The sequence below is a fragment of the Leucoraja erinacea genome, chromosome 17 (assembly GCF_028641065.1).
Source record: "Leucoraja erinacea ecotype New England chromosome 17, Leri_hhj_1, whole genome shotgun sequence".
Lineage (NCBI taxonomy): Eukaryota > Metazoa > Chordata > Chondrichthyes > Rajiformes > Rajidae > Leucoraja > Leucoraja erinaceus.
The window spans coordinates 15,864,855-15,877,314 of NC_073393.1; the positions used below are offsets into that span (position 1 = coordinate 15,864,855).

Here is a 12,460-nt window from a genome sequence, read left to right on the forward strand (position 1 = left end):
GCTCTCCTATTGTCCGCTCCATTCCCACCTTTCCTCTTCTAGATTCACCTAGAACAAAATAAAATGCATCTCTATTGTTCTTATTGGTAACATATTTTAAAAGTACAAGGAGAATAAAACAATACAAGGAATTTAGCAATATGGCATAGAGCAGTTTCCGCAACTCAAGGGATGTTTCTGTTGGTATCGGGCAAGACTAAAGTTACTCACTTTTAGTGATGGTAAATACAGGGTCTGGTATTCATAATTATCTGGAACTGGTAATTAAATGGACATATAATACATGAGCAAATAAAACTAGCTGTCATTTGATGTTCTTTAGTAATTAAATATGGACCCATATCTTGCCACTAATTATGTTGTAAATTCTAATTAAACTGCAAAATATTCACCTTGCCTCCATGTTGCCCACCACACGCAAGTAGTTTTTGTGACGCTTCAACCGACGCTGGACTTCATGGAAAAGATAACGGAGCTGCATGAATATCACCAGGCTCGCCATTGATAGCCAAATATTTCCAAACAACTACAGAAAAAAAAAAAAATATGAAGCTGTTACAAATAAAGGCCTAAACAATGCAAACCTTCAAACCACAAAACCTTTACATGGAAAAGATGAAGAAAAGTGCCACAAAGCTCAAACAGACTTCCCAGCAATCTCTATACTTATAAGACTCTGATCTTGGATTTGGATTTGGGTGTGGGTGAAGTCAAGAGAGTTTATTGTCATGTGTCCCAGATAGGACAATTAAATTCTTGCTTGCTGCAGCAGAACAGAATATTGTAAGCATAAATAAAGAACGTTTTAGTGTGCCTATATAGCATACAGCACACATATACACATAAATAAACAGATAAAGTGCAATAGGCTGTTACAGTTCAGAGTCCACAAAAATGCTGGAGAAACTCAGCGGGCGCAGCAGCATCTATGGAGCGAAGGAAATAGGCAAATAGCCAAAACCCTTCTTCAGACTGATGAGGGGTGGGTGGGGAAGAAAGGAAAAAGGAGGAGGAGGAGCACGAGGGCTGAGGGAGAGATAGGAAGGAGAGGAGACAGCAAGGGCTAACAAAATTGGGAGAATTCAATGTTCATGCCCCCAGGATGCAGACTCCCCAAGCGGAATATGGTGCTGTTCCTCCAATTTCCGGTGGTGCTCGCTCTGACCATAGAGGAGACCCAGGACGGAGAGGTCGGATATGGAATGGGAGGGGGAGTTGAAGTGCTGAGCCACCAGGAGGTCAGGTTGGTTAATGCTGACCGAGCGGAGGTGTTCGGCGAAACGATCGCCAAGCCTCCGCTTGGTCTCACCGATGTAGATCAGCTGACATCTAGAACATCGGATGCAATAGATGAGGTTGGAGGAGATGCAGGTGAACCTCTGTCGCACCTGGAATGACTGCTTGGGTCCTTGAATGGAGTCGAGGGGGGAGGTAAAGCGACAAGTGTAGCATCTCTTGCAGTTGCAAGCGAAAGTGCCCGGGGAGGTGGTAGTACGGGAGGGAAGGGAAGAATTGTGTTACGGAGGGAGCGGTCTTTGCGGAAGGCAGACATGTGGGGGAGATGGGAAGATGTGGCGAGTGGTGGGATCACGTTGGAGGTGTACATGACAAACTCTCATGTACACATGACAATAAACTTTCTTGATCTTGATCCAGAATTTCTATTCTATCAAACTGCTACGGTCAAGAGCATACTGGCTAGTTGCATCACAGCCAGGTTAAGTAACTTGAATGCCCAGGAACAAATGAAACTACAGAGAAAGGTAGACATTGCCCAACCTATCACCGGTACTGACCTCCCCACCACTGAAGGGATCTATAGGATATTCTGCTTCAAAAAAGGAACCAAAGACCCACATCATCTTAGCCACACTGCAATTTCACTCCTCCCATCAAGAATGCACAGGAGCCTTAAAAATGACCACCAGGTTCAAAAATAGCTTCTTTCCAACAAACCTGAGGCTCTTGAACACTATAGAACACTAATCCCAGCAACCATGAACTTCTATGGACTGTCTTTGTTGCACCTGGAACTTCAGTATTTTTAGCAGTTATTTATTTGATATTTTTGCATTATATATTATGTGCGCATTGAGTTTATGGCTAGTTAAACTGCTGCAAGAAAGAATTTAATTGTTCCTTTGTGGGTACACATGACAATTAAACAGTCTTGGCAGTCGACTCACCCAGAAGCTGAACGTTTCAATGTATCTTTTAAAAATACTAATCAGCAAGAGGTTAGTACTTCACAATAAATTAAATAGAAATCTATTCAGATCATTCACAATATTCGATTACATGGAAATCCATTCCCCTAAATTTTCTCTAAATTTTAAAAGATATTATGAGGAATTTCCCTTGCTGTAAACTCAATGGGAAAGCCCCTAGTGGACAGATTGTGCTGAGATTGAGAAGACTTCAGAAGGAAAAGTAATGTTCAAGAAGGAAGTGCAGATGCTAGAAAATCGAAGGTAGACAAAATTGCTGGAGAAACTCAGCGGGCATGGCAGCATCTATGGAGCGAAGGAAATAGGCAACGTTTCTGGCCGAAACCCTTCTTCAGACTCAATGAGGGTCCTTGATGAGTTATTTTCTTATTCAAATCAAATGGTCTTGTCTTCCAAATTTTCTATCAAGACTCTTCACGTATTGCTTGGCAAGTGTAAAATCAGCCAGAATCCCGCAAATAATTTTGAAAAGGCAAGCAATCAGGTTTAGTTTAGCTACCTGACCAGTATTAGATTGAAGCATAAAAGAACTAAAAAATAAAATTACAAAATTCAATTCAAATATCAGTATTATGAAAGTAAATGTTACAAACAGCAGTAATGGCTTTTACATGGAATACATTTGCTGAAAAAAGAACGTTAACTTTCTTCAGTAGCAGAGACTTTAAAAATAGTTAGCATTCCATTGCTTAGCTGCAAATCTATTTGACCAACCAGTCGACCACAAATTTAGAGGGTCCTGCATTGTTAAATACAACATACCAGCATGTGAATGTGATGCATTAGGTCAACTGAGAGAAGTTTCAATTCCATGATAAAATCCGTGTAATAAACATAGGTGCCTTTGCTCTCCCAAGTGCCCTCGTGATTCAGGTCCCAAAGATGAATAAAGTACCTACAAACAAAAGATCGAACACAGATCTAAAAGGAATGTCTTGATTACGATCCCAAGTCTTCAAACGCATTTTAAACACTAAGACATTTCAGCAAATAAACTGTCTTCTCTGAATGCTTGTGTGCCGAGAGAATAATCTTGGTTCTGCAGTTCAGTTACAAATAACTTTACTAAACAAAGTCAAAACAAAAAAAAAGTTTAAAGTTTAAGGATCATAAATGCAAGACAAAAACAATAGCATTAGCAGTGGAAGAATAACTTTCTAACGTTACATTCTAATGGTGACTAACAAATATTTCACATTTAATAATACCATTGGAAATTCTCTGAACAATCCAAAAATCATTTAGTTACCTCAGAATAACATGTGCTGTTCGAACGGTCACCACCAAACACTGGAAAGGAAGAAATTAAAAAGTCTCATAAATCAGTTCTGTACAAGAGTTTGTAGAACAGGGAAAACACCGGAACAGATTTTCTGTTTGCACACTGAAGACAACAATTACAGCTACATATCAACAATCTAGGATGGTGAACACCAGAAAACCAAAGAAAGTCAGAAAAATATTTATTGTTAAGTGCCTTTTCTTTACAAAAAATAATCCAAATAAAATCATACATTTCTCTCATCTTACCTCAGCTGCCATAAAAGACAGAGTATGCATTCCATGCGAATATCCAACCAGCACACAAACCACAGCCAGACTACAGCAGGACAATAACATGGAAACCAGCAATGCCAACACCCTGACATGGCTACTCATTGGAGTAGTTGGTGAGAAAGATAACTAGAAATGAAGAAACAGCAATGTTATAAAGTATATAGAGAAAATCGACAATTAAAAGTATGCAAAATGCACCTGGGCTTGAATTAGGCTATTCTAGGAACAGCCAATTCTCTCCTCAAAGATCAAATTTTAAAAATGTAGTTTATAGAAAATCTCTTTGCCTTTCTAGGCTCTTCATAAAGAAAGCGAGACCAGTTGCAAAAATCAACTTAAACTGCAAAAATGTCCATTATTTAAAAAATGTTTTGCCTAGATTAATATGTTGCAAGACATGGAATAGGTAATCTCTAAAAATGACAGGTCCAGTGAAAATTTCACCAGGTTATCAATTTTAAAACAGCATTTGAATAATCGCAATGGCATGGCACAGTGGCGCAGCAGTAGAGCTTCTGCCTTACAGCACTTAGTGCCAGAGATCCAGGTTCGATCCGACTACGAGTGCCATCTGTATGGAGTTTGTACGTTCTCCCTATGACTTTTCTCCGAGATCTTCGGTTTCTTCCCACACTCCAAAGACCATACAGGTATGTACATAAATTGGCTTGGTAAGTGTAAAATAAATTGTCCCTAGTGTGTGTAGGAGTGTTAATATGCAGGGATCGCTAGATGGCTAATCCCAAACTTTAAATTAAAATCATGTAACTGCATTAAACATCAAATCCCATAACATCCAATGCCACCTACATCTGCAAATTGGCATTGCAAGCATTTTATCCAATACTTTTGTAATTGCATCAACAGTTTGTTTTAAGAACCATTAGAGGGAGCTAATAAAAAGAAATAGCAATTTCAGTTCAAGACGATCTTTGTTGTAATGTGGACGGAGGTGGCCGATTTGAAAATTCTGAGCATTTTTGAGAATTCTCAAGACAATCACAGCTGTAAGAAATATCAGAAGGATATCTAATGAGGCTCTATAAGGCTGAACTAAAGGAAACAGAAGGAAAAGGAAAACAAAAAATTACTGTGGGGACAGTACTATACACTCCAAACTGTCTGAGGCAACTTGAAAAGCAAACGTACAAACATTTGACAAAAGGAGTACGATAGTAATTATGGCAGATCTAAATTATGTAAATATTAGAAGGGATCACATGCAATAGATGAGCTACATTCAGAAAATATCTCCAGCGTGGAACATACAAGATAATTCGGGGTTGGGGGGTGAAGAGAGAATGGAAGAGGCGCGTGAGAATCTAAGAAAGCCAGCGGGTAGCACAAAGGAAGTTGACAAGTGCAACATCTTTGGATTTTTTTAATTTCAAACAAAAAAAAACAAGAAAAAGAGGGAAATTTGAGGTCTCCTGGGGAACAAAAAAGGTGAAGGATGTGTTTAGGGTTTATAATTAACATTTTGCATGCACCCTGAGAAAAAGGCATGGTGCGTGAGTGTGGAAAGAGGAAAACTGAAAATAATGCTAATGGTGTTGTAGATGGGACAATCAAACATTAAAGGTTTAGCACCTTTGGAAGTAGATAAAGCCGTCAGGTCCAAATGAAAAATGTGCCAAATTGTTAAAAGCAGCCATGGAGCATATAGCAGCTACTCTTCCATTTAAAAAAAAAATTGCTGCAGAAGTAATGGTGGAACATTGAAGTACTAGTGGTGTAAATCCCTTTGTTTGTCTGTGCTACCTCCCCCCTCCTAGATTTTTCATTTGGACCCGACAATTAATGGAATTAGAAAACTAAATTCATTAACCAGTTATGAGAAAGATGCATTAGATGAACAATAGAATTTGAGGAGGAAACAAGTTGAAACCACAAAGGTAGTGTATTTCATAAAGTCTGTGTGGCTTTCAACAAGATTTTGAACAAGGCCATCCATGGCAGGCTGTTTAAAACACAACCAGGTTGAAGAAGGGTTCAGACCTGAAACTTCTTCTATTCCTTTTCTCCAGATATGCTGCCTGACTCAGAGTTACACCAGCATTCTGTGTCTATCTTTGGACATTTTAAGTCTCTATAGTAAAAGTTTGCATATTATACACAAAATGGCCAGGCTTTCTACTTTTAGGTCTGGTCAATAGGACTGAAATGACAAATAGAATTCAATCCAGAAGTAAGAGATTATCATTGGAATAACGGAATTCAAAATAAACAATAAATTGAGCAAAGTCAAGGAACAGAGACACTTTGCAGTAAACGTTCACAGATCTTTAAAAAGATAGACAAGTCAATAAGAAAAAGGAGATTGCATGCTTTTCATTATCATACAAGGCACTGATTAAAGCGGGAATATTTTGGAACAATTGTAAGAGTATCACAGTTCTCATTGCCTCACAGGAGCCTTAGCTGGAACAAAGAGAGGACATGAAGTGAATGGAAAGAAAAACAAAATCATATTCTAAATACCCAATAGATCAGGCAGCATCAATAGAAAGAGAAACAGTAAATTACATTTTCTTCCTTCATCCTGATAAAATATTGTCAATTTGAATCCTTATCTTTCTCACTCCACACAAATGCGACCTAACCCATTAAGTTTTTCCATCAATATTTTCCTTTTTATTTCCAGCATTTGCAGTTGCTTTGATATGGTTTTATTTGATAGATTTGGATTAATTGGTAGCAGGGTGAGATGCAAAATGAGATGAGATTTTTTTTTTTAAAGTCTCCCAGAAAGTGGTTGAGGTCTAGAATTCAACACCTAGAAGGGAAGTCATAGAAAACCTTATCCTATTTTAAAGTAATTTGGAATTTAAAAATAACCTACTTCCAGGGCAACAGATCAAATTATGGTAGACAGAATTAGGTTGGGATAAACATTATTGACCAGTCACACATAGAGACAAAAGGTTTCCTTCTGCCATACATTTTCTGATTCTGTAAAATTGGTTGAGATTATTCAAAGATGCTTATTCATTGTAGACTTTGTTATTTACGAGTGCCTCAAACTGCACAAATTATATTCCCATGCATTTCCTTGTGTTCTGTTAGATCTACTAGGATGAGATGGCATTTTCATGGCATTGTGCAATGATTTGCACAGCTGTAAAGGTGGCAAGACAGCAGCGCAGATGGAATCTACCCAAACTGTCACTGTACCCAAGCTGACACTAAATGAAGAAGGGTCTCGACCCGAAACATCACCTATTCCTTCACTCCATAGATGCTGCCTCGCCCGCTGAGTTTCTCCAGCATTTTTTGTCTACCTTCGATTTTTCCAGCATCTGTAGTCTTTCTTAAACATTTTGATACTAAATGATATAATTTCACAGGTTATTGGTGGTGTTAGAATTAATAAAAGGCAGACAACATTTCATGCTTTTAATTTAAACTAATTATTCTCAATTCAGTTGCAATAAATTTAGATTGCTGTTGGCTTATTCAGAAATATGTTCTTCCAAACAAAATAACAAATGGCAAAAAAAGGTAGCAAATGCAAAAACATATTACAAATAATATTTGGTGGTAATAATTCACATTTAAATTGCAAAATACAAAGAGGAAATCAGCAGGCCAGGCTACATCAATGGAGGGATTAGACAAACAACATTTCATGTCAGCTCACTTCTTCAGATGGTTGTGCTCGTCAACCATATTCTAATGAACCTGAAGAAACATCTCGTCCAAATCTTTGTCTGTCATTTCATTCCATTGACGCTGCCTCATCTGCTGAGTTCCTTCAGCGTTTTGATTTTTGCTCTAGATTCCAGCATTAGCCGTCTCCATTTAAATTGCTTTGGACTTGTAAACAAAGCCGAGCAATCGCCAGAACACACCTTTGTTACATTGTGCAAGTTGTATTTTTCCAATTTAAGTTCATGACTTACATATTCAAAGCGGTCTTTGCAGAGCTGGACTATGAGGTGAAGGAAGACAAGAACAGCAAACCAAAGGCACCACATCACCACCTCCTCCACTGTTTGAACATTCAGCACACCAAATATGAAGATAAATTTGTAGAAAATGAAATTCCAAAATTTATCCTTCAGATGCTGTAAAGGTAACACAGAGTCAGTAAAGTTAATCATAATGGCTGTGATTGGATCAAATTAACACCACAATAAGTGTAGTAAAATTCCATTAGCTCCTGATTGCATTGCATAATGTCCAACAAAGTTGGCAGGAATGTCATCCCGCATCTTGATGGTGGGTGCAATAGATCCTATTTAAAGTGAAAAGCCAGCTGTGCAAATTGTCCCTTCACTCTTTAGGAGTCCAGTTGTTATCCTTTCATAATCATTTTATAAAATAAATTTTATCCAGAATATAGAACTGCCCCATGTTATTGCAATGGATCTGGGGTGAAAATTCAATTCGTATGAATTAAAAGATAAAACTTCCTTTCTTTATCTGCACCAAAAGCACAAATCTTGGCATGAACACGAGACAAGTAGAAACTAGCAACTTATCCAAGTTGGCTATTATCTTGACATCTCTTCAAATTAAAATCATTTGGTGTCCAACATCTGAAAATTTGAAGTATACTACTACTTAATACTTTTACAGTTACTGGCAATTAACGAACTGTGGACATTAAAACAGCAAAAAGGAGCCGAACATCGATATTTTGTATTTCAAAACTATAAAATAATTGCTATGAACTCCTCTTCAAGTATTACTTTCACAATGTCTTGTGGAATCATTCAGCTAGCTTACCAAATTGAGAAGAAACAGTTTATGAATTGATATGGCAATGAGAGAGATGTCATTTTTTAAATTGTCATCAGTTAAAGGAATAGGGTTGGGGTTGAGGGAAGGTGAGATGCCAAAATAACAGGTTTTTTAAATCCTACAGTTGTTATACAAGGGCAGAAGTATGGCTTCTTGAATTCCCATAAACATGTGTTATCAACTCAAGAGAAAGGGCTTTTCCTCTTACCTGTCTTTCACTGACCCGCAGAGTTCCAAACACGACATACTGGATCAGCTTTCCAATCAACATTAGAAAACAACAGGCTGTGTTCACCAACACCTGGATAATGAAAAAAACAAGAGTTCACCAAGTGGTTCACTGTTACAGACCATGAGCATAATAACTTTATTGCGTCCTAAATTTTCCATGATTCCACGATGACTCAAAAGATATCCAAGAGTCAAAATCCCGTCACTCAACCAAAAACAAAAAATGAAGAGTTGGGACAAAAGAATATGCTGCTCAGCCATGAGATATTGTCAAAGAGGTAGGCATTAAAAAGAGCATGAAAAAGAGAAAAAGATATGGCAGTTGAAGTCTGGGTTGCTAAAGTTGGAGCTATTAAATTCAGAGCAGCTAGAATTGTACAGACATTTGACGATTAGAGGAATGAAGCAAATAAAAGTGAACCCAAGGATGAAACAAATAAGAGGCTATACTTAACCAGAGGCTAATACAAATTAGCAAAGTAAATGCTAATGGGTAAACTGAATGATGCAAGTTAGTTATAGGTCATCTAAAACTATTCTATCGTAAGTTGAGAATAGAATAAGGCCAGCTCAATGTACATAAAATTGATTTTCAGCATCATTGTTTCTGACAATTATTATCAGAGGTTGGAATTAGCTTTTAAATTGGATGGTATTTAAAAAAAAACTTTTAAGTTCATACTAGAACAAGTGCGGACCTCTTTGGCCCCCTCCCCCAACAAACCATTCCACCACTGACCCATAGCCCCCAACTGCGCAGGCGTGGTTGAGGGGTTCCCGTTGTGACGAGAGTCACGGCAACACTCCCCCGACTGCGCCTCGTCATCCCTCTTCCTACCCCAATCCTCCCCTCTCTCATTCTCACCCTCACATCTACCTGCCTCCCCTTCCCCCTACACTCAGTCACTCTCTCCCTCCATAAACCCTCTCCCCTCCCTACGCTCCCGCTATCTCCCTGCTCCCCCACTCCACCTCCCCACAGCCCTCCTCTCCCTCTATCCTCCCCCACTACCCCCTCCTCTTCCTCTCCCCCACACCCCCCTCTCCAAAATCACAATTTTTCATGGAAATGAGATTCGGGATCCCATTGTGACGTCGAATGCTGCAGACGGGCAGGGCAAGTACAAAAGTTCTTTGAAAAGTGATTTTTGTAAAGTTTAAAATGTCAATAAAATATACCATAAATCCGAACAAAACGTATTTCTTTTTCATCTCAGGACAATGGTGAGTAAATTGGGCCAAAAATGGTAGCGCTATCATGTACTGTTTTGGTGGGGTTTTGGAATATCACTTACACACACGCATTTATACATACAAACATCGTTGGGTTCCTGTCACATGGGAGGTCTGGTCCCCCAACGCAACCCATTCCCCAACGCAATATTCCACCACTCACCCGTTCCCCCAATGCAATCCGTTCCCTCAATGCAATATTCCACCACTCATGGTGGAATAGCCCCCAACTACGCTGGGGCGGCTCATTTCCCCATATCCCCCAGCACTCCCTCCCCCCTCCTCTTCATCCTCCCTCTTTTTTAACTTTAAAAAAAAGTATGCATTTGCTGCCAGGACTAAAAAACAAAATCAAATTCCGCTTCCCCTGCCTCCCCCAGCACTACCTCCCCCTCCTGTTTGTTTAGCCTCCCTCTGCCAGGACAGAAATATCAATATTGGAATGGGAAGGGGTGTTAAAATAGTTAGCAACTGGGGGATCCAGCACACCTTGGTGGACAAAACTCGTGTGTTCAGTGAAGCAGTCGACCTGTTTATGCTTGGTCTAGCTTTTACAGTAGCAATGTCAGCAGCAGAAAATTAATATTCAGTATGTAATCGGGCTAGTCTGAAATGGTGCCTTAAACTCAAAAAGCGTGACTTCAAAATAACAGTTGCAAAATATAGTAATCGAGTTGCTTCATTCAAATTCACGGAATTTCAAAGCTTTCTCATAGCACAAAATCACAATATGCAATACAAGTCTCCAGAGATGCGGCAGAAGACTCCCAAGATGCGGTGGGGGAGGGGGACGGGAGACTTTGTTCGCCGCTGCAAGAAGACTGTTGGATTGACTTTTGTAACTATGTCAGCACCAGTAATGTGACAACTCTTTGTGTACTGCCGAGGTGAGGTCTGGTGTATATTACCGGATTGTATGCAAAAACAAAGAATTCCATTGTACCTAGATACAAGTGACAATAAAGTATCATTGAAATGAATCAATGAACAAAACAGAACTTCAAGGAACTAGAGAGTTTACTTGTGAAAGTATTCCTTAGTCATTTGTACACCATAATGCCCTGAAACTATGATCCTCACATCATAGCTACTGAAGCATCTGATTTTCAAAGACAAATTTATTTCCAATCTATTCCAACGTTGTTGAGCCAACCACCTGCAAGAACCGCAAGTGAAAGATGTTTAGGAAGGAACTGCAGATGCTGGTTTAAACCGAAGATAGACACAAAATCCTGGAGTAACTCAGTTGGACAGGCAGCATCTCTGGAGAGAGGGAATGGGTGACATTTCAGGTCGAGACCCTTCTACAGAAAAAAAATCTTAGTTTAGGCCTCCAGGATTAATAAAGTCAGGCCAGGTCTGAGAAAAGTCCATAAGTCCCCAGGCATTAGAAAAACCCAGCAAAATGATCATCATGGAGTAACCAATGCCAACTCCTTGGAAAGAATCTGCACAAGCAGCAATACAATTACAAATGTGTAGGAAAAAACTGCAGATGCTGGTTGAAACCAAAGATAGACACAGAATGCTGGAGTTACTTAGCGGGACAAGTAGCATCCCTGTAGAGAAAGAATGTGTGACGTTTTGGGTCGGGACCCTTCTTCAGATTATTAAAAAGACACCTTCGTATGACTGAAAATTAAGAACACTGCCTCTAAAAACAGATCTTCCATGGACAACTGAGGCACAGCAGAAGATAGGATTCTGTATACAAACACTATTAATGCAAATAGCTGAACAATTTGGGGTAATTTTTAACACTCATCTGCCAGCTACATGCAAAAGACAAAGAATAAAGGGGCTGTCCCACAGCAGCGACCTAATCTGCGAGTTCAGAAGAGTGTCCGATCTTCAAGCTCGAGGGCACTCGCCTGGAAAACCTCGAGCTCCATCGATCGACCACACCAGGCACGTGCAGTCAGGGTAGCCAAGGTAGGCACTGCCTACCCTGACTAAAGGAATAAAATGGTAATTATTAAATATAAATAGTAAAGGCATGGGAGAATAATGCCTACCTAAGAGATGGATCCCTTAGGTAGGCATAATTCTCCGTGCCTTTCATCTCCAGTCCATGTAACACGCGAAGGTCTGTGCAGATGACGTGCCGTCGACTGGCCTAGCAAGCCATTTAGTTGTAAGGAACTAAGAAACCAAATTGAATGGAATACCTGGAATCTAACTACAATGGTGAGCTGCCTTCCTCAAGTCGTCAAGTTTATTTGTCACATACACATACGAGATGTGCAGTGAAATGAAAGTGGCAATGCTCGCGGACTTTGTGCAAAAAGACAAACAAACAAACTATAAACACAATCATAAACACACACATATTCTTTTACATATTAAATATTCGAAGGAAAAACGTTCAGTAAAGTTAGTCCCTGGTGAGATAGGAGTTTACAGTCCGAATGGCCTCTGGGAAGAAACTCCTTCTCAACCTCTCCATTCTCACAGCATGGCAACGG

The 12,460-nt window shown here is 39.4% G+C and overlaps 1 protein-coding gene across 2 annotated transcripts in view; it reads right to left on the reverse strand.

Annotated features, from left to right (window-relative positions):
- The window catches only part of amfra (autocrine motility factor receptor a), a 46,054-nt gene that overhangs the window by 20,425 nt on the left and 13,169 nt on the right, over window positions 1-12,460 (reverse strand). For both annotated transcript variants that reach the window (XM_055648668.1, XM_055648667.1), the window contains exons 2-7: window positions 8,740-8,832; window positions 7,688-7,852; window positions 3,759-3,911; window positions 3,478-3,518; window positions 2,991-3,123; window positions 393-526 (exon numbers count right to left, since the gene is read on the reverse strand). In XM_055648668.1, the coding sequence (XP_055504643.1) occupies window positions 393-526; window positions 2,991-3,123; window positions 3,478-3,518; window positions 3,759-3,911; window positions 7,688-7,852; window positions 8,740-8,832 (719 nt within the window). The remainder of the gene's footprint in view (window positions 1-392; window positions 527-2,990; window positions 3,124-3,477; window positions 3,519-3,758; window positions 3,912-7,687; window positions 7,853-8,739; window positions 8,833-12,460) is intronic.